The 21,640-nt window shown below is 38.6% G+C and overlaps 2 protein-coding genes across 2 annotated transcripts; both read right to left on the minus strand.

Annotated features, from left to right (window-relative positions):
• Positions 1-8,293, minus strand: LOC148327175 (putative nuclear hormone receptor HR38). Its single transcript, XM_088308874.1, has 7 exons — positions 8,146-8,293; positions 5,416-6,209; positions 4,239-4,368; positions 3,820-3,983; positions 2,966-3,168; positions 1,924-2,102; positions 1-1,824 (listed from the first exon to the last, which is right to left on the minus strand). Exons 2-7 carry the CDS (start codon positions 6,205-6,207, stop codon positions 1,562-1,564), a joined length of 1,731 nt encoding a protein of 576 aa, XP_088165000.1. The 5' UTR covers positions 6,208-6,209; positions 8,146-8,293; the 3' UTR covers positions 1-1,561.
• Positions 8,294-9,804: 1,511 nt separating this feature from the next.
• Positions 9,805-20,837, minus strand: dgkab (diacylglycerol kinase, alpha b). Its single transcript, XM_088308734.1, has 24 exons — positions 20,741-20,837; positions 20,272-20,346; positions 19,733-19,809; positions 19,458-19,599; positions 18,594-18,668; positions 18,471-18,520; positions 18,322-18,396; positions 17,236-17,352; positions 17,002-17,119; positions 16,610-16,698; positions 15,575-15,682; positions 15,382-15,480; positions 15,264-15,314; positions 15,006-15,079; positions 14,321-14,395; positions 14,151-14,236; positions 13,965-14,054; positions 13,715-13,875; positions 13,568-13,632; positions 12,688-12,778; positions 12,426-12,603; positions 12,230-12,350; positions 12,083-12,143; positions 9,805-11,195 (listed from the first exon to the last, which is right to left on the minus strand). The coding sequence occupies exons 2-24, from the start codon at positions 20,342-20,344 to the stop codon at positions 11,115-11,117; spliced, it is 2,157 nt and encodes a 718-aa protein (XP_088164860.1). The 5' UTR covers positions 20,345-20,346; positions 20,741-20,837; the 3' UTR covers positions 9,805-11,114.
• Between the last annotated feature and the right edge of the window lie 803 nt (positions 20,838-21,640).

Genomic DNA, 21,640 nt, shown 5'->3' on the forward strand with positions numbered 1-21,640 from the left:
CACATTTTCAGAATTTATTATCAAATACACTTCCGCGTTGTTGAAAATCTCCTTTCTCCAGATATTAGCTGTACACAATTTCTCCTACCATCCCGGTGACATTTTTTTCAAGATATTAGCGTGGTTCACTTCAAGGGTCAAATAATAAGACGGAAAAAAAAAATAGAAGAATGTGAAAGATAAACACACTGGTAAGCGTTCGTTTTAGGACTGTAACGAACAAGAAGTCAAAAAATAAATGTCTGTCTCTGCATGATCCTCATATTCAAATCGTAAAATGGCTTCAAATAGTAATAATAATAATAACGGATTCAATTGTAGACATTTGATCATGTGACCCACACTATAAGGCACCTCTCGTTGTTACGCTCACTCTGTGCAACGTTCACATATTACGGTATACACTTTTTGTACAACTATAATGACTCACACGCTTCAGGCACTTTTTGTCAAAAGCTTTTCCAGTGATGGCTGAAGTCCAATTTGTCATTGTCTTGTTTGTGACATTAGGAATGACATTGACATTGAGTCACATGTTCTTACCGCAAGGATTGAGGAGTTTTTGCCAAGGCACATTTTTTTTTTTTTTTTAATTCAACGCTCATCGAGTGTTTGCCTTTGTGTAAACTGGAAGCCTGCCAGAATCAGCGTTTTAAAAAAATGACGGCAACAATAGAGTAATAGCGGCCCGGGGGGGGCACATGCGGCCCGTTAGACGTTTTAATCCGGCCCGCCGAACTTGAAAAAATTTAAATGAATAAACCTTGTTAATGTTTTATTTTCTAAATACTGTGGTTTTTTTCAAAGACATCTATATTGTTGTAATGCTTTTGTTCATTTTCATTTAAAATTAAATGTTTTTTTTTTTTTCTCCAATGAGGTGAGGTTACCAAAACACTTCATCCAACTCCTCCTGGTCCGGCCCCTCTGTCAAATTTTAGAACCCGCCAATCAAAAAGTTTGCCCACCCCTGATTTAAGGCCATAAGGATCATTACTTATCGATAATGTTTCATCATAACTGGTGTAAACTTTAATTTTGCCTCCCTTTTGAAACTCCTTGTCGATTTTAACTTGCAACGTGTCTGTAAGTGCGTCTGTCTCCACCGACACGCGGACCGACGGGCCTTTTAAGAGATTTGGGTGAGCGGTTTTAGCCGCCATCATTGACACGGCGTCGCCAACATTGTTTTTTTAGTTGCATAGCATGGCAACATTTACACATATAGCACAGCAATAAAGTCCTTTTACAAATGCACACTCAAAATATATGACCGCTAATATCCGTTCAGCTCTCTGTGTCGTACCCAAACACATACCATTGTACATCATGTAACATGAAGACATCATCACACACGAAAAGTGGTTCTTCCGAGTGCTATGTTACACCTCAAATGGTTCCATGGGGTGCCAATCTTTAAAGACTCCGCATGCATGTTTAAAGATAGCCGCTGGAATAGGGGCCCCATTATTAGGTGACAAGTAAAGTGCTTTTTGTAGCACCGGCAAAACCACAAAAATCACATAAGGTGCGTTCCTTTTCCTTCCGTGTTCATTTGGATTCAGAATGGGAGGATATCCAGAAAGATTTTGTCCACGATAGGTGGAGGGGGGACGAGGTTCTCCAGTTTTAGGTAAAAGATGCGCTGCAGGCCCTGTGTGCAAAGAGTCCTCAACTCTGGGAGCTTACCCAGAAGCCGAGAGAGATAATTGGGCTGGGTTCGGCTTGTTTCCGATCGGTTTCCGCTCGCGTGCTCCCTTAAGGATGAGATGAGGTTGCTTTGGAAGTCTTCAACACGTTTGGGTTCTTTGAGGCCGTGGCGATCTAAAAGTTAAAAAAAATTCATAAAAAATGTCACACAATGAGAAACTCTGTCCAATGCACTGTGGTTGATTGTGATTGAAGGAACCAAAACGGCCGAACCGGTGATGATGACGAGGGCTGAAAGGCACGCAAAGAGCGAGACGTCTAAGTTCATTCGGTGAAGGCTGTGGGAGAAATCCATGATGGAGTCGATCCAGTCCCCAAAACTACGAACACACTGCAGTCGGTGGAGGACCACGCCGTTACAGAAGATCAGTTTGTGCTTCTCTGGATTTGATCTGGAAAAATGGAAGGCATAATTGCCATTTTTCTCCTCAATATTTTGTGAAATTCACGTTTTATTCCAGAATTGTATTTGATGAGCATTGTTTTCTTTTTCTGTCCTGTAATTTTTCCTCAGAAGATTTTTACGACAATTTGTTTTACTTGCCTCACCTTGTATTTTGTTTAAGGATAATTAAACCTTTGTGCACGCTGTTATTTGCAAAATATGTTCTTTGCATAAAAATATTTTAATATGATGGTATTTTTATGGATTTTGTACATTTTGGTTGAAGTTTAAATTTCCCCCAAGTAATAAATTTGTTTATCATTTGTGTTCAGAAATTCTTCAACAATTGCTTTTTGATGAAGTTTATCAGTTCCATCTGTGCACATATTGAAAAAGCTTCTTAGATATGACATCGATCGTTTAGTCATTTTCGCGGCGTTCAGTATACAAAATGGTGCCGGCCATCGATGATCATTGATCTGATTGGCTGTTAGCAAGCAGAACGGAAATGGAACGCAACAATAAATCAAGTTGCGATAAATGTTCCTATTATCCTTGTATTTTGAGAGTGTTGGTCAAGGTGCATTTTATTTCAAGAAAGCATGACTGCGGGTGAGACGACAGGAAACGTTAACGACAACATCCGTTGACGTGTGCTCATGCATGCACCGCGAAAATTCTGCTGCTTGTGTGTGTGGGAGAAACGAAAATGGAGATGATTTTTTTTCTCTTTCTAAATCACAGTCTTACTGATTTGAAAATTGCATTTTACGATATTTCAATATTGAATTGAATTCAATTAATCATTCATCCCAATTATTAAAAGGTGTAATAATGCACATTCCATTGTAGGTCTAAAATACAGCCAACCTGTATGCCAGGCGTAGGATGAACAGCTCCACAAAGGCCGACTCAAGAAGTAGCTGCTGGTCCTCTGTGCAGAAGTCGGAAAATCCCGGGACGGTTTCAGCCCAGGTTTTTATGACCTCCAACGATCCAGTTAGTAGGTCGTAGAACTGCTGGATGTCACCGGCATCCTCCTTCTCCGATACCTTGTCCACTGTCTCCTGGTACTGAAGAGCAAGAGGAGGCGGGAAATTCTTTACGGTATTTTTCAGTATGTTATCACCAAGCAACTGAATTGTCCGTTTCACAAACACCGGTATGCTTTTAAGTAGAGAATTGAGATATTCTCATTGCATTGATTTTTATTTTGAGTAACATGGTTGGGTTGCAAATGAAATTTGGTTTGATGGTAGCTCCACAATGGTAAAATATTGTGATTTTTTTTTATTTGGACCATCGAATAATCAATCGTTAGGAATTCAGTCAACTGCCATCCTTATGACAAAAAAAATAGCAATTAGTCACTTACATGATCATTAATCATGTCCTTTATCTATCAGGGAAATTAAACAGATTTCCATCTCTACATGTCATTGTCAGGCACTTCAGTCATTTCCTACCAGAGAAGTAAAAAAAAAAAAAAAAAAGGATCTTTGACGTCTTTAGCCGTCAATGGGAGTGAATGAGTTAAACAGATTTCCATCACTACATTTCATTGACAGGCACTTCAGTCATTTTAATTAATTTTGTGCTCGTCATTGCATAACTTGTCTCCAGAAAATAGCAACAAAGCAGTAAAAAAAAAATGGTAAAAGTACAGACACAAGGGCTGCATGCAAACTTGAAATGAAAATCAGCGGCAATACATGAGCACCTACCTTGGAGTAGTCAAGCTTGCCAATGGTCGGGTTGGAGTCTAAATGTGCTCGTACTAGCAAGGAAATGATGTTGATATTGGGGGTGGTGGAGGAAGCTTCCGCCACCGTCTTCGGTTTGGATGGCAGACGGCCTCGCCGACCTTTCAGGCTGTCTGTGCGAACAACTACAGACAGAAAGGATGAGAGGGAGACTTCAAGTGCATGCTTGTGTCTTGGCTACACAACACACTTGTGGGGGGGGGGGGGGGACAGCTGCTCCCGTATATCCATTTCTTTCTGCAGCTGGCATAGTAAATCTCAACTAACATGTGTCTTTCATGCCAAGCTTTGGTTTCATCAGATTGACATTACAAACCGCGGTTTAGCCATCATCATGAGTAAGTCAGTGAAAACTCAAAGGGAGGCTGACGTTACTTTACCTTCTTTGACCATCCCCACTGTAAGACATTTCTGGAAACGGCAGAACTGGCAGCGGTTCCTCCTCCTCTTGTCCACTGGACAGTCTTTATTGGCCAAGCAAACATATTTTGCATTTTTCTGCACTGTTCGCTGTCAATCAGGAGGGGGAAAAAAAAACAATATTACTACAGATGGATTGTTTGCCATGCTAAAATTACATGAGTAATAGTAGCCCTTTATTGGGCTTGGAACCATATTTGGTAACTAAGCGTATTCAGAATGGACTTTGCAAGCCATACTGGGGAGATGAATTGTGTGATTTTTAGCAAAATCAACAAATAAAAATGTCAGTCAATACAAATATAAGATGCAATTATCGTTTCTGCTTTTGCAGTTTAAGAAGGTATTTAAAAAAAAAAATCTAACATAAAGAGGGGTCAAACATAAGGCCTGGGGCCCCACGTGGCCCCCCACATCATTTCATGTGGCCCACAATAGGAAATGATGTGCATTGAATTCATGTTGTTTTCTAAAATATCAAAATTTCAAATTGTTTTCACTTTTAAAAATGTGGTGATACTGCAAGCATTTTTTCCGACCAATCCCCTTTTTAAAATAAATAATAATTGAACAAACAATAATTTGAACAAAGTTTTTACTGGCCTCTGATTGCGAAACTATTTATTCATCCATTTGTTGTGTATATATAATATGAGGCGATCATTTATTTATTTATTTATTTTTCAATTCAATGGACATTGTGCTGCTCATTCTGGTGTTCACGCCTTGGCCACCAGGAGGCAGTATAACAAAGACATAGAGACTCTCCAAGAACAGGAACAGAACTGATTCCGAAAAACTGTAGTAATATTGGTTGGGGGTTTTTTTTTTGGCGAGGTTAAAGAATTTGTGTTTGTCTGCATGTGTTTGCGCCACCGTTTGTGTTTAAATATACGCATCTGGCATTTTAGGTTGTTAGCATTAAGGTAAACAGGCTACATTAAGGTAAAGCTATGTGGTCGTTAAATACACAACAAGCAATTCTCTTTATTTGATGATTAATGGCAGTAAACTTCAACTGCTTGTGGCAAAAAAGAGCTCCAGGTTGTGTGAAAATGTGAAACCAAAAATATGAATATATCTCAGAATAAAACCCAATGCAATCTACAGAATCCACAGTACATGCCATCCACTCACTTTGAAGAAACCTTTGCAGCCTTCACAAGTCCGGACCCCGTAGTGCTGACAGGATGCATTGTCTCCGCAGACGGCACAGCGGCCCTCGCTCAAAGCTGGGTTGTGGATTTTGGAAGAGCCCTCCACGAGCCTGGCGCCATGCTCCATGGACATGACGGGGCAATGGAGTGAAGACACTTGCTGCTGAGGGCACATGAAAAAAGCCTCGTCCTGACCAAGCTGAGCATCCTGACGGGGCAGCACGGGAGAGTGCTGCTCCGGTGTGGGGCTGAAGGGGAAAAAGGAGGCTTGCTTATCAGCCGAGGGGGCCGGGTTGTAGGTGCTGAAAGGGGATTCCCATACAGGTGCGCACAGTGTCTGAAAAGCTGCTGTCGGCGGCGAAGCGGCGGGGTAGCCCGGGCTGCCGTAGTAGTCGGAGCCGCATGATGACAGCGTCTCATCAAGGCAGCTGAGTGTAAATGAGCCTGGATAACAGCCATACACTTGGAGGTCATCCAGTTTGTATGCTTGGTTCTGCATCTGGCAGTCTGAACTTTCAGCGACGGAGGTGTGGCCGAATGAAACCGTAGACGTGGAAGGCGAGGTGGGAATCTTGCAGGAAAAAGCATCAAACTCCCCGACGTAGCCACTTCCCACTAAGGTATTGATGCTGGGTAACAACGACGTGGACAGCTGCTCCTTCTGGCCACCGATGTCCATCGCCAGTTTGGAGCCCGGCTCGGGGTTTAAGAAGTCAGAGCTGAAGTGGGTGTCATGGGTCAGGGATACATGCTGCATTTGTACACAGGGCATTGCTGGGGCACACGAGAAACAAAACACGAGTTGAAGACAAGTCAGGTCCTCTCATGCTTTGAAATTGTTACATTTGTTACAAAATGGCTGCCACATGTGCCACAGAAACATTTTAGTTGCCTCACCGGAGTAGTTAGGGACTAAATATTAGATACAGGGATACGCGAAGTGTCAGATTACTGTGAGTTATTTCTTGGCTACGGATTAATGCGAAGGCCGACCAGTTTGATACACACTACTTTCCGAAAAAAAAAAAATTCAAATCAATTCTAAATCATTTACTACCATTGACGGCTAAAAACGTCAAAGATCCATTTTTTTTTTTTTTTTTTTTAGTCAGCTTGTAGTAAATGACTTAATCACATGTTGTTCATAATAAATGATGATTTTCATCCATGTGAGGACACAAATCATTTTAATCATTTATTACACTGGTTGACGAAATATTTTAATCAGAGAAGGCTTTAAGTGTACCTAAATGTATGATTTTAAAAATATTTTCACTTTTTTAACTCGCGCTATTTTAATTTTTTTGTTACCCAATCTAATTCATAACAGTGTTAATATAAGTTTTTTTTTTTTTTTAGGTCACGGAGGTTTGGCTACAGTGAGTGTGCCCGTGAGTGTGTGAGACACATGATTGACAAGCTGTAAGTTACAACTCCTGTCTCTGATTGGTTGTTTCACCGTTTCACCTCGAGTGCGGTGGTTTCTTGTGTATCAAATTAAAGGCTCAAGGGCAGAGACGGCTGTTTTTTTTTCATAGATCATATTTATCGTGAACTACCGTAAGGGGAGGATGTAGGGGTGGGGGTTTAGGTAGCTGAAGTCATCTATATATATTCGATGTACCAAGGCTTTGCATGTTACTGGTGAAGTCAGAATGACTGTTTTAACAAAAATGAAAAAAAAATTTTTTTTTGGTCAAACTTCAAAAGTCAAACATCAAAGCTGAGCGTTGCTTTCATATCAGAAATGTAACTTTGGTTATCTTATTTTTACACTTGTATCAAATTGTTACTTAAAACATTTCCTGTACAGTTGGTGCAACAAATGTGACACTTGATCCTGGAAAAAGATTATTTCTGCTTCCATTATTTCCTATGGGAAAATTTTGTTTTGAAACAAGATCCCGGATTGTTTGTCCATTGAGGCTGCACTATTTTCCTTATAGTCAGTAATTCTAACCTGTCTTCTGTTTCCTTTATTATCCCCTTGAATGCCTTATTTGCCATTATGCCCTCTCCTTGGCTTCAAGGCATCTCAGCCCTCTTTAGAAAGTGTAGCCGCTGGCCCAGCGAAGCAGTCAGATGCTGTCAGATATTGTGTTACTGGCTGGTCATGTTCTTAAGAGCTCCTTGAGTGGAGGGCAACCCTCTTTCACAGGGACTAAACCAGGGAGTGTTGCAGATTGTATTACAGGAAGGGCCCAGTGCCATGTGAAATGGGAAGGGTGGCAAAGCCTGGTTATGCATGTGTGTTTGTGTGTGCGTGTACTTGCACAGGTGTCTGTTTGAGTACCGATTCAGGGCATTGTGAGGACAGTGTTGGAGAGTGCAGTTTGACACTTTTAGACTTGGCTTTTACTGTTGACACCTGGGCTCAGTTTCACTTGAAAGAACTTTGTTAAGACTGTGTAGAAAGGCGTACCTAAAACTGTGCATAGCATAATTTCGTTATCTTGGAAGATTTCAACAACCATCTCAAAATGGCAGAATAATCTCTAGATTTTATTTGGTGTGTTGATCTGAAAGAGAAAATAACGGAAATGTACTTGAAAGGTCCCATTTTTACTTCATTTGCATGAGGACAAATCAGTTTGGGGGGGCTTTTGGCAGGATTTTTCTAGTCATATATCATGTCATGATAATTGATATCAAACATTAATTATATGAATCAAACAGCATAAATTGCACGTGACAGATATCAAACACTGACCTGATTCACGTAAATATCCAAATTCTGATGTTGTTCATGTATTCCAAATGATTGAACTGGCCCCGCTGATGCACACGCCCACTCACACACACACGCGCGCGCGCACACACACAAACACGTATCAGTTGAGATCCACGCGGCACGCTCCATGAGCTCCTTGTTTTATCACGCTGTGGAGACGACAAGGCGGGACCGTGCCTAAAACGGGGGAAGCAGAGGAGGGCTCATTTCCGGTTCATGGCCAATCACGTGGCGGGAGCTACTGACGTCATTTGAGTGACGCATGCACGGGATTCCACTGACGCAAACGCCCATGCACTGCGCGCTCTAAATATAAACCACGAACTTGCTGCTCACGTGGGACTATTAATGGACGTCAGTAAAAAGCATAAAAATAAATAGCGGCTGTTTGCAAGTAGAGTATACTTTTTTTTCGTGTCAGACATTTTACATGAAACGTAATTACTCCTTTGTTGTTAACCATTGTTAGCCAACCTTTTCAACTAAAAAATATGATTTTTCTTCGTAAGCTTTTATGATGTATGACACAATCAAAATAATAATAATAATTTCTCATAACCATATGAAATTCATGTCGGGCAAAAAAAAATTAAAAAGTGAATGCAATTTATATGGAACAGGATAGTGAAATAGTGGTAAGCAGGTCTGCTCCACAATTTTGATGTTCGGGGTTGGCATTCCTGTAGGGTGTTAATATTTTCCAAGCAAGTTCCAAAAACATAAATGTTGGCTCCATTGAATACTTTTTAATCAATGAAACCTTTCTAACTTTTATCACTGTTGCATTTTTTTTCAAAATTTCTGAATACAAGCCCAAAATTAAGATTTTGGAAATAAATTTCTCTGATTATTTTTTTAACTGATTCAAACCGTTCCAACCTCAAACTGTTCATCTTGTCCGTGCCACTAGTTTTTTTCAAAATTTTTAAATAAAAGAAAAAAAAAATTATTTTTCCCCCCAACTTTAAACTGACTGTTTTATCCCTACGGCATTCATTTGTATTTCGAAACTTTATTTATTAATTATTATTTTTTCAAAATAATCCCCCAAATTAAAATGTTCATGTTTTTACTTGTAATTTACATCACTTGGTAGATTCAAAACATTCCAAATTCAAAATGTTGATTACTCAGTTGTGAATGTGAGTGTTGATAGTGTGATTGCCGACCAGTCCACGGATGTACCCCACCCAAGACTGATTGTCACCCTAATAAAGGCAAGTACAAGAGAAAATGAATGGATGGATGGATGGATTCAAATCATCTGTTCCTGCAATGTCACACATTCAACATTACAATGTGTGCCTGAGAGGCGAGTCTCTTCACATAGGAAAGAGACAAAAGCCATAACAACTTCTTATGGCATCCTAAACACAAATAATTTGACAGAACATTAAATTGGCTGACCTGAGGTCTCCTTATTACAAATCAGTGTATTATTAAAATATTTTGTTAATTCCGTAACACATTGGTACAATACAAACTCCACAGTATGAATTTATCTTTTAACACAGATAAGCCTCCAACCAATAGGGACTTGACCAAGGAAATCATTGCGGTAACTGAGGCTACCATTTTATGAGATGTGAAATGATACATTGTAATGTACTGCATTGTCGTCAATGGAACAGTCGCAGATTGGGTGGCACGGCCTCAGCTGTAAATGCCCGTTTGTCAGCAACAATTGAAGCTTCAGCTATTACCGCTCATCTCATAACTTATCAGCGTCGAGCAGTTAATACACAGTCCACTTGAACCCTCTCAGGGGAGGCCCGGGTGCGATCCAGTTTCGAGGGATCGTTCAGTGTGAGAAGAAATTGCCTTTTACGGATGAATATTTGAATATGGCGAAGATCCTTGTGGAATATTTCTTTAGACATTTAAGTCAATTTTACTTCATATTCTCCAATATTCTAATTGATCAGAAACTCACCTATGAGAGAAGAGAATGCATTTTTATATAGCTTAGCAAATATGTAAGCTCTCATTTTTACCATGTCTTAAGATGCCTGCTCCAAGTTAGGATATTTTAAAACACCCACGTAAAGTTCCACTTTTCCTTCTCACTTACTTAAGATTAATCCTCCTCCGTGCTTCTTTTCCTCACTAACTCTGGATTAGTCCTCCTTTCCCCACCCATGCATTCGGCAGAGCATGTCTCCCCGAATTCTGCCAGAAAAGATAAGTATTTAGAATGTTCAGTTGGCAGGCCACATGAGAAGGAAACAAAGCATGTATTGTATATAAATAAGTCTTTCTTGTTTTTTTCAGAATTTTTTTTTTTTTTTTTGGTATCCTCATATGTATTGCAATATAATCTTTGGGTAACAATATTTTTTTGCATTCGACTTCAACAATTTTGCCCTCAAAGTAAAAACAAATTGGCACTTGATTCAAATAATAATAAATAATAATAATAAAATCAAAATAAAATTTCTATCCACCATAAATAATGTATCAACAATGAAATATTTTACCCCGAATCCACTGTTACTCATTCCATAATTCATCTTCAAATTAATTTACAACATTGTACAAGATAATTAATTAATTCCGGAGATTTTAATGTTTTTCCACAGTCTCAATTAAAACACAGAAATAAATATATTCAACACAATGCATTATGTGCACATAAGCATTTCATTCAAACGCTAGCACCCTCTTATATATTTCTATTTAACCATACAGTGAACACGGCAACACATGTAAACGTACTGATTTCTTATCCTTGTGTGAAAATGTGTTTGAACCATAAAAAAAGGTTGCATTGTTTAAAATTGGTGTACATTAATAACAACCCTTCCGTACTATAACACAGTTACAGAATAACAGTTTAGGAATTTCTTGGCAACAAAATGTTATTTAGAAAAAATGTGACAATCAAACACAGAGCATCTCTGCATCAGATGGAATACTGTTGTACGGGGTCCCAACGTGGAAAATGATTTCTACTTGAGGTGGAAGAATCCAGATGGTTTTGCTGGTGGACCCATTAACATGTTAGCTTGGTTCTTGTGAGTTATTTGGATCTGGAATAAACACAACAGGTTGAAATGTAAATGTGACGGAATGATTTACTGTGCTGACCAAGGGGCCGACTTAATTCACAATTACCTGGGGAAATTTTTATTATGGTTAGTTTTGGACTTTTTTTTATTTATTTCTGTTAGTTTTAATTACGTTTTTGAGCAAGTTTGTTATTTGTATTAGGTTTTTTGATGCTTCATTTCGGTCACATGTTTCAGAATTTAGATTTTTTTTTTTATGTGGAGTATTTGTTTAATTTAAGAAAAAAAGTTAATAAGTATTGCGTAATAAAGTAAACTAAAATCTTCAAACAACTGTTTGACCTTTCCGCTGTACCGATGTATAGCAATACCGAAAAAAATACATTTAAATAAAATTATAGTATTATAAACGTAAGATGTAGTTTCAGTTAATTTTTCAAATTTAAAACCATGTTTTTATTCAGCTAATGAAAATATTTTTTTCTATTTTTGTTCTAATTATTTTGTGCAGATTGTTAGCGTTGAGATGATTCAGTTTACTTGGAATTGGAATATAATTTGGTACACGGACACGCTATGCTTCAAAAGACGTTATAGTGAGGTCGATGTCGCCCCCTGTTGGCTACTAATATAAACGCAGTTTTAAGGTCAAGGCCAATGACTTTTTTTTTTTCAGATTTGAATGCAAATTATTTATGTGCATTCATTTTTTTACAGTGGAATTTAATTCTTGTCTATTACAATGCTGGAGGTTATAATTAATTTTGATGAACTAACATTACTTTTGTTTGACCATACTGCTATTCACGCTCAAAGAATTACAAAATTTACAGGATTACATCACAACGCTTCACATTTTGCATATTTTATCATTAGACTCATTGAAGTGAGCATAAATAGAGACTTACTGTACAAGGAGGTTGTAGCCACGGCTCCCCGTCAATTTGCATGGGCAGGGCTTTAAATGTCCTATATTAGAGAAGCAAGCGTGGCATTGTAAATTAATTAATTATTTTTGAGATTTTTGTATTCCATTAGAGGTCAAAGCACACCACCTGATCGTAATTTGGGAAGCCTGTGCCAGTCGGCGCCCGGCGCTCTTCAGTCCAGTGTAGATCTGACCCATTTCTATCATCCCTTCCAAGCCTACCACCTCCAGACGCTTATCAGTCATGTCTGCAAAGATATGATGTTGAATAGGCTCGGGAAAGAGTTTTAAAACAATCCAGGAACTAGAAAAAAAACATCTACCTTGTGCTACTGTTTTAAGAACTTCTGGATCAGTGATGACTTCATGTGCTTCACGTGGTGGACCATCAGGCTTACTGGTCTCGCCCCACAGGTTGGAGCCGCCGTAGATGCTGGGGATGTTGAGGACAGCGATGCACGCGAGAGACGTGTCGCTCAGGTTTAGGTGTTTCCCACAGCACTGTTGTCATCCATTCAACAAAGAGTGTGACAAGAAATGAACGGGAACCTAAAAAGGTCACATGACTGCCAGTGAAACATTCACCTCAATGGCGAGACTCCCTGTGAGATTCTTGCAAGAGGAACTGATGGTCTCAGATGTGGCAAACTCCAAATACCAAAGCTTGTTTTTCATTCTTCACAACAAAAGAAGACCATATTATATATTAGGTATGTATTTCTGCAACAAACAGTACTAGTATTTAATGCAATAGCAGAATGGGTAGTGACTTGCAATGCCGCCTATTCATGGATATATATTTTATTATTATTCCCTGAAATACACCTATATGCCGTTTTTGTGCACAGGACAAAGCAAGTGAAATTATGCTTTGGTGCCATCTTGGTGCCAAGGCAATATGTTGAAGTGAGTTTAGCTTCAGCTAGACAAAAGTAGTGCTTTGGTGCCATCTTGGTGCAAAGGGACTATGTTGAAGTGAGTTGAGTAGCTTCAGCTAGACAAAAGTAGTGCTTAGGTGCCATCGTGGTGCCAAGGCACTATGTTATAGTAAGTGGAAGAGCTTCAGCTAGACAAAAGTAGTGCTTTGGTGCCATCTTGGTGCCAAGGCACTATGCTAAACTGAGTTGATAGCTTTAGCTAGACAAAAGTAGTGCTTTGGTGCCATCTTGGTGGCAAGGCACTATGTTGAAGTGAGTTGAGGAGCTTCAGTTAGACAAAAGTAGTGCTTTGGTGCCATCTTGGTGCCAAGGCACTATGTTAAAGTGAGTTGAGGAGCTTCTGCTCCTCTCGGTATTAAATATTGCCGTTTTATGTCAGTAAAAACAACAACCACAGCAATAGACATCTTGTTACATCAATCCAATGACAATGTCAAACAAAACCGTCACTTGTTATTTTTGAATAGCAATCTCGCAAAAGAGTCAGCCGACTTTAAACAGTGTTCCATCATACTACTCATCCTCACCTGCTGTTGAACCTCTGAGGGTATTTCTCTCTCATCGAGTGGAAACGATGAGCAACAGAAGCATCCTGCTCAACAAGAAATAATTCACTTTGACCTCAAGTTCAAGTATTGCATCGATCAGTATGTACAGTATGGACAGTAACTCACCGATCCGACTGAGAAGTAGTTGTTGATGATCCGGTAAGGGACGGGGTCTCCCACTTGTTTTGGATCATTTGGGATCACCTGAATGCTCCAGCGATCCATTTGGATCATCTCACTTGCCTCAATGGCCTTCAGGATCTCTGTCAGATCAGATCCCTCGTAGCCTTCCGAGTTGTCACAAGAGAAGCAAGTAAAGTTCATCACAGCTCAAATTGCATCAGAATTCATGTTTTTCAGCGTTTTATGCTTTTACCTCGCCCCCAACGCAAACAGCGAGCCAGGTCATTGCCGGTACCCAAGGGCAGGATTGCGACTTGAGGATTCACTTGCAGGCCAGCTTTATCTGAAAAAAAAAATAAACATAAAAAAAAATAAATAGGTAGCCGCCTGGTTTATTATCACATGTTTAATTCCTCTTCTAAAATGTATGTTGCTGCACCGATGGCATCCAAGATCCACCCGGCTGTGCCGTCTCCTCCGCATGCCAAGATCCTGTAGTCACGAAGATTGCGGAAGAAATGGAGCCTATCCAAAAAAAAAAAGGGGGGGGGCTATTGTTGAGAAAGGTGCACTCCATAGTTCATGGGAATTGTGACGAAAGTGCATTACCCAGGGGCGGGACCTCCATTGGAAAGATTGTACACTTGACGTGGATTCAGCAGGTACTGGAATTTACAGAGAACTCTGACGAGGAAAACAGATAATAAAATGAATTGAGAAATGTCTGAATTGTTCCGAATTGTTTTGTCGCTTTGCATGATATCAAAGAGAGTGTTTCAAGGCCATTACATCAAATCGATGTCACTTGCTTGTTGTAACGCCACATGGCATTTATCCGAATAGCATGTTGAAACAGTACAATGACGCAATGGAAAAAAAATAGACTATTAAAAAATAAAAATAAAAATAAAAATAAAAATAAAAATAAAAATAAAAATAAAAATAAAAATAAAAATAAAAATAAAAATAAAAATAAAAATAAAAATAAAAATAAAAATTAAAATTAAAATAAAAAAAATTAAAGTAAAAATAAAAATAAAAATGCATAGAACATATTATTGCAAAAAATTTTGCGGGGTTGACTTCACCTTTAAATTTGTTCAAGTTCAAGTTCGCAGTGGTGTAAATCTTCAACACTTTGCTTAACTACCAGAAAAGATAATATTGGACGAACATCATGATACAGTACAGTACATCTCTTTTATTGTTGTAAATGCAGAATCTTTGCTACGCACTCTATATAGGATCTCATTAAATTGCGCAATCTTCAGTCATGTGTCAAATGTTAACTCACCTTTCACCCTGGTTTCCTCCACTTTTTGGGTTTACGAACACCAAGAGCGGGTGAATGTCAGGAATTGGGACAATCTGCGGGAAAATACTTTTCATCCTTACACACGTAGGACGTTTTGAATATGGCTCACCATTTGTGTGTGTGTGTGTGTGAATGTTTTCATCATTTATTTTATTTACTCTTTTTTGGCATTATTACATGCCCGCAAATGTCAACCAAAAATGTGCAGGTCACAGAAAAAGGCAGTGTTAATTGTACCTGTAAGAAGTTGCCATCAGGAGTCAGGTTCAACAGACTGGTGTCGGGTTCCTTGAGGAAACACAATATAAACAATGAAGTCAACTTTGCAGACGTACAACGCAGCAGAGTGTTCTACCTTGGAATGAGCATATATGGCCCATGGTGGGAGTATGTGATCTTTCAGTGGGCCACAATTGCAGGAGGATAGTCCAGTGTAGATGCACTCGTCGTGGCGCTTAAACAAAATCGCAGCCATATTAACAAATGAGTTGTTGTTCATAATTCATTTATTATCATCATATTCACGCTTTGAGTCACATTCTCCTCACCATCTGCTGGCACCACACGCACCGCCTTCCAGCTAAACTTTTAATCTTCTTGGAGCAAACTTGACATTTGGAGCTGCGGTCTGATCTGACCCAGTCGTGAGATGGCACCTGAGACAAAAGTTTATGTTTCGAAAATATGATTTGACCACTGCCTTATGTCAGCCTTGTAGGTATTAAACAATTAACTGAGTGTGTTTTTCTGCTTTCTTATTAAGATGATGAGAATACATTTGGGTTGGTTGAGATTTAGTATTTGCTGAGAAATCATGTCATATTAAACTGTGGAACTTGGCCTAAAGCACGTATTTAACAACTTCCGATTGGTGCTACCTCTATTGATGGCGAACAGACCTCAGATTCCATTAAGCACAGACTTTAAAGTAAAAAAGATGATAAGATATACAGTATTTTTCGGACTATAAGACACCCCTGTATATAAGCTGCAGCAACTCTTAAAAAAAATAAAATAAAATAAAAATAAAAATAAAAATAAAAATAAAAATAAAAATAAAAATAAAAATAAAAATAAAAATAAAAAAAAAAAAATAAATAAAAATAAAAATAAAAATAAAAAAAATAAAATAAAATAAAATAAAATAAAATAAAAAATAAAAAAAATAAAAATAATATTAATAATAATAATAATAACAATACAGGCTATAAGCCGCCGTTTTCTATGTTGAAAAAAATGAGTTGTTGACGGCATGTACAGAACAATTTTGTACTGTGAATGAACATAAAGGTACATAAACAGATTATTAAAACAGTGCCTTTTAACAACTTTGCTAATTAAAACAGAACAAACCCAAGAGAAAAAAAAAAATCAAGATTTATTTAGCGTATTTTCTGAACTATAGAGCGCCCCCTACCGGTGAAAGAAAAATCCACAGAAAAGCCGCACCGCTGTATTAGCCGCATGGTTCAAAATCTAGGGAAAAAGTAGCGGCTTATAGTCCGGGAAATACAGTAGAAATCACTTATCCTGATAAACAATATTTCAAATTCAACAAGAAACTGAACTGACAGAGTTCTCACCCTCAGTTCCTGTTTCGATTTGACAAAGGTGGGAGCACAGGGTTCAACGTTCTTGTTGGAACAATGGCTATGGGCAGTATACTTGCAACCTGAGGGCACAGAAATGAGAAACATATTTTTTTTTTTAACGATGCTATATACATCAATAGCAGTATTTTCCCAGACTTTTTCAACTCAACCCAAATAGGAATCAGGTTTTGCCCCAGGTCCCAAACTAACTGAAATATCCGATAATAACTTTGACTTATGAACAAATTCATGATGAGCAAACAGCCCTGTGACACGAGCAACAAAATATCTTCCAGCATTTTACCCGGATAAACGTTGATCCACAAAACAGTGGAATCCTCAAATAGATCTCTTGTAATGTTTTTTGTTTTTTTTACTCTTACGGGTGCAGCAGAGTCCCTGCTTTCTGAGGCCGAGCAGCATGCCGTGACACACACAACAGTAGGCCGGTTTGTTAAAATTCTTCATTCTCCAAATATGCTGCCCATCCCTTTGCGGCACCTATGGGCGGGGAGAAAAAAAACACATCAAGGAAGCGCTGCTGCTTTGTGGGAAGAAAAAAAAAGGTCAAATGTAACTGTCACAAGGTCATGCATGTGCAATTTTTTTTTTTTTACTTTCAATCCGAGCAGAACAAGTAAAGGCACATTGTTCATGCCTCCTTTCAGCCATTCCTCTAGCGTGACCGTGCCACTGGAATCCGCATCAATTGCTGTCATCATGTCCGTGAGCACCTAAACAATCAGAAAACGAAAATGTTCAGAGTTAATGACCTTCAACAAGGGTCGCACCCTCATATGTTCATGTTTGAGTTGGATGATTTTTTTTCCCTCTTTGACCAGTGAGCTAAAATTTGAGATACAAGTGTGGAAGGTGAAGGTGAACTCAACGTCACTCAACTCACTTCATACCAAGTAGCAGCTTGGCAGACAGATAAAAAAAAAAAAAAATCTTCAAAAAGTAGCGTTTTCATTCGCTGCCATTGACGGATATAGAAGCCAAAATACATTCATCATACCTGGACTGGCAGTGAATGAGTTAAAGTCACAACCAGTTGAGGAAGTGTGCTATTTTAAAAGGCAACACCCTGATGTGTCCAAAAAAAAAAAAAAAAACAAACAAACAAACATGACATTAAAAAAAAAAAAAAAAGAAAAATGTTCGTGTACAAGTGTTCTGTTTTCATGGCATATTCACACCAATGACTTTGAAAAACAGGGAAATAGTAGTAAGATGGATTACAATCAACAGATTTTAAATAAACTTTCTTGAGGTGTAATGCAAAAGCCAAAGGAAGAATTGTTCGATATTTCGAATAAAGGGAACTATGGTGGTTGCACATTAGGGTACCTTAAATCCTTATCATATATTACTTCGACCTTTTAAATTGAGTAACATGGATTTTGTTTGTTTGGTAATCCGTAAATGCAGCTATTATGACAATCTGCATTATTTAGCTCCTTTTTGAGGAGCGGTCAAATGAAAAGCTATCATGCTAAGTGCTAACGCCACAATGGGAAGTTGGTGTTGTGAAGGAACAACTAATAGTCCTGCTAGAATTCTGATTTAATAGTCGGCAACACCCAGCTGGGAGCAAAAAAGTCAATTTTCCGGAAAAATGTCGCCTGTCCCTCTCTAATGAATTGCATTAGAAAGATTTGCACTTAAGCCACATCCACTTGTGACAACGAGAGCGTTCCTACAGTTCTGAGCTCCGCCACGTCCCAGCCGAGGTAATCAGCCGCTCGCATCATCTGCGTGATGATCCGATCCACTTCCTGATGGAGAAAGAAATTCAATTTAATAAAATGGCTTTTGCAAAGCACAATGACAAACCACTGGAGAAACTTACAGAGCTATCCAGGTGTCCATTACCATCTTTGTCATACAGTTTGAAAGTAACTGAAAACACAAACAAATTTTTTTTTTTTTTTTACACATTCTCCAAGCAAAAGTGCATTAAAAGGTCACCTACATTCCAGCTTCTCCCATGGCTGGCCTTCCTCCAACACGGAGAAGTAACAGGACATGTCACGGAGAAACACGCCACCTAAAATGAAATACAACAAGCAAAAATCAATCTTAAAGGGTTAGTGTAGTCAAAAATGTTCATGCGGCCCAATTAGTCTAAACACGACGTTTTGATTAGTGTTGCATTTGGATTGTGGAATATGTGATAATATGCAGCAAAATCCACACTTTTTTGTCCATCTCACGGGGCGGCCATTTTGCCACGTGCTGTTGACGGAAAATCACAGTTGTTCACAGGGGTTCGGGTGATGACCAATCACAGCTCACCTTGCGAATGTCATGACCATACTCAGAAAACAGGTGAGCTGTGATTGCTTGTGTACTGATGTTGAATGATGTGGAATGAATTACATTTTTTTATTTTTTTTTTTGAAAGTTGGTAAATTAAATGTGATGAATGTTTTGAATTTTAAATGGAAAAGATTCAATTTAATTAAATAATTAAATAATTAATTAAATTTTTTTCGGTGTCAGATTTAGTGGCGTAAATGGTGAATTTTTCTCACCTAATGTGAATTATTTGAAAGAGTGCAATATTTTTTATTACTAATGGGAACACCGAATATATTATGTTGCATATCACATTGGGAATAAATTGGGAAGTTTTGGTTGAAAATTTTAGGAACACAGTGAATTTTTAGAATTAGAAAAATAATCACCCTCAAGGAATACATTTTTTTTATGAAAACGTGAATCGGATTCATTATGTGGGGGTCAATGTAGTCACACTCTCTTCAAACCTCTAGTGGAGTGGCGTACGCAAATGCAGATATGTGGTCTGAAGGTGCATCAACATTAATTTATTAACCTTTGGCCTGAGTTGTTGTCACGGAGCCATCCTGCTCGACATTTTGGAAGTAACAGAAAAGTCGCTGGCAGAAATCTGCAGGAAAGTCGTCGACCTCTAGGTAGGTCTTTAGGAAGAGGCTGAACCCTTCTGCGTCCACATACTGTACAAAGAAACCAAACAAAGGTGTCATGATACGCAGTGGGACATGCTCACGGGAGTCCCTTGAACATGATTCTACTTGAAAATAAACTGCACATGTTGTGAAAAGGAAGTCGTGTTTCTGCATAACTGACCTCTCGAGAGCTGCGCTGGGCCAACCGACCTCCACTTTGAAACTCCTTGATCACATCTTTCACCTTCAAAGTGCTGTCTGCCCCCCCCCAAAAAAATTGCTTTACATAATAAAAATCACCTGCTAAGTGTGAATAATAAATAATAATGGAATATGCACTCTCCATTTTTTCCACACACGTATTACTTGGCTGCTCATCCCTATTTGTGTTGACGTTATATCCTCCCACAAACTTAAAGCCCAAATATACATTACTTGTACATCTCATTCAAAACTTTTGAGCATATTTTTGTTAACTCAGCATGGATTGCTCAATAATATTGCAACTCCGAATAATTGTATGTCCACAATCATCATGCATTAATAAACTGTGATTTAGGAGTGTTTGTTTTGACTTGCTAAACATTCACACAATCAACTCATTGTGCGCCGCTAAAAAACATCTGATAATTGTAATTGGATACATGTCACTACATGTGTCACCGACAAGTCACTAGCTGCTTCTTCAAAGTAGGAAAGGAGTCAAAAGGTAACACTTACATTGCATGTATTCCTGCAGCTGGATAAAATCTACAGGTGTTAGAGTGCCTTCTGTATCCTCAGAGGAAGCCATGTCTAATAGAAACGATGGATGGGTAGAAATGTTACACTTGTAAAAAAAAAAAAAAGCAAAGTAAAGGCATGCATTTGTTGTTCACGCAATAGTGACTCCTTCAACTGGTTCCCCTCCATTCCTCAAGCTACACACAAAAGCAGTAAGTTAAACACGCCCCTCTTAGTTAAATCATATTTCAACCTAGAAACATTTTTACTTCAAAAAATTTGGTTTCACACAAAGAAACAAACACAATGTCTCATTACACAAGGCAAATCTGTCCATCAAGCTCATGTGAATGAGTGTAACATTAAAAATGAGCCACAAAAAGACTGACAGACACTAATTTAGAACCAGATGACTTCGCCACATGTGTTTTCGACCTCTGAGGCTCAACCTATCCAAGCTGCTCACCTCGTCTCAGCTTGATGTTCTGATCACGGAGCTCTATAAAGCGACAGCAGCACCTAGGGTCTAACCCGCCTCGGTATTAAAGGATGTCAGGGATTAAGTGTGGCAGTAGGAGGAGGAGCCTGTTACCGCATGATGACTGTCAGTGCCAACGCCTCAAGCAGAAAATGCAAACACGCTGAACTTTTTTCATTGATAGACAGATGTAAGAATCCAAAAGAAGTGTGGTGAAGATCTTTAACAAAAGAGCAGGAGAGATTAATTTTGGTTGACTGTTTTGCTAGACAGTCTAAAGCAGGCGTGGGCAAACTACGGCCCAGGGGCCACATGTGGCCCGTTATGTCTTCTCAAAAAACGATTCCCTCACGTTGTTTTATTCTGTGTTTCCTTTCTGCATCCACCGTATGTCTATACTCATTGTTTCTTCTTTCTTATTGTGTCTCATCAAATTGTGCAGTCTTACCTAATCACATGTCTGGTGAACCCGTCACACTAACATTCACACCTATAGACCATATTGGGTCTTGAATTATGGATGTATGAAAGTGGATACCGGAGTACCCAAAGACAGCCCTCACAAGCATAGGGGAAATATAGCAAACACCACACAGCAAGGACGAAGCCAACAGTCAACCGTGCGGCCAATAATTCTTTCTAATTTCACCTAAGAGAAATTGTTAATAATCTGTATTTTATTATTATTATTATTATTAGTAGTAGTAGTAGTAGTAGTGGAGTACAAATATTAATAAATAAAATAAAATGAATTTTGCAAGTACATTTGACATTTTCAATGTTTCACTTATTTATTATAAAACAAATGAAAAGTATCGTCAAATAAACTATTTAAAATATAAATTCAACATTGTAAGAGAATTGGGGGTTAAGTCATTGTAAATAAAA

This window comes from Idiotropiscis lumnitzeri, chromosome 11 (assembly GCF_059441095.1).
Source record: "Idiotropiscis lumnitzeri isolate Australia: NSW breed Sydney's pygmy pipehorse chromosome 11, RoL_Ilum_1.0, whole genome shotgun sequence".
In the NCBI taxonomy this organism is placed as follows: domain Eukaryota; kingdom Metazoa; phylum Chordata; class Actinopteri; order Syngnathiformes; family Syngnathidae; genus Idiotropiscis; species Idiotropiscis lumnitzeri.

Bases quoted from the DNA above. Each gene is read 5' to 3' on its own strand.
- LOC148327175 (XM_088308874.1), bottom strand. From the start codon at position 6,207: ATGCCCTGTGTACAAATGCAGCATGTATCCCTGACCCATGACACCCAC. The intron at 4,369-5,415 runs GTGAGTGGATGG...CCTGATTGACAG, and splicing joins GCTGCAAAGGTTTCTTCAAA to CGAACAGTGCAGAAAAATGC. The intron at 3,984-4,238 runs GTAAAGTAACGT...TTCTGTCTGTAG, and splicing joins AGTGGGGATGGTCAAAGAAG to TTGTTCGCACAGACAGCCTG.
- dgkab (XM_088308734.1), bottom strand. From the start codon at position 20,344: ATGGCTTCCTCTGAGGATACAGAAGGCACTCTAACACCTGTAGATTTT. The intron at 16,699-17,001 runs GTAAGAGTAAAA...CTGTGCCCTCAG, and splicing joins GCAGGGACTCTGCTGCACCC to GTTGCAAGTATACTGCCCAT. The intron at 12,144-12,229 runs GTGGTGTGCTTT...TCTCTAATATAG, and splicing joins GCTTCCCAAATTACGATCAG to GACATTTAAAGCCCTGCCCA.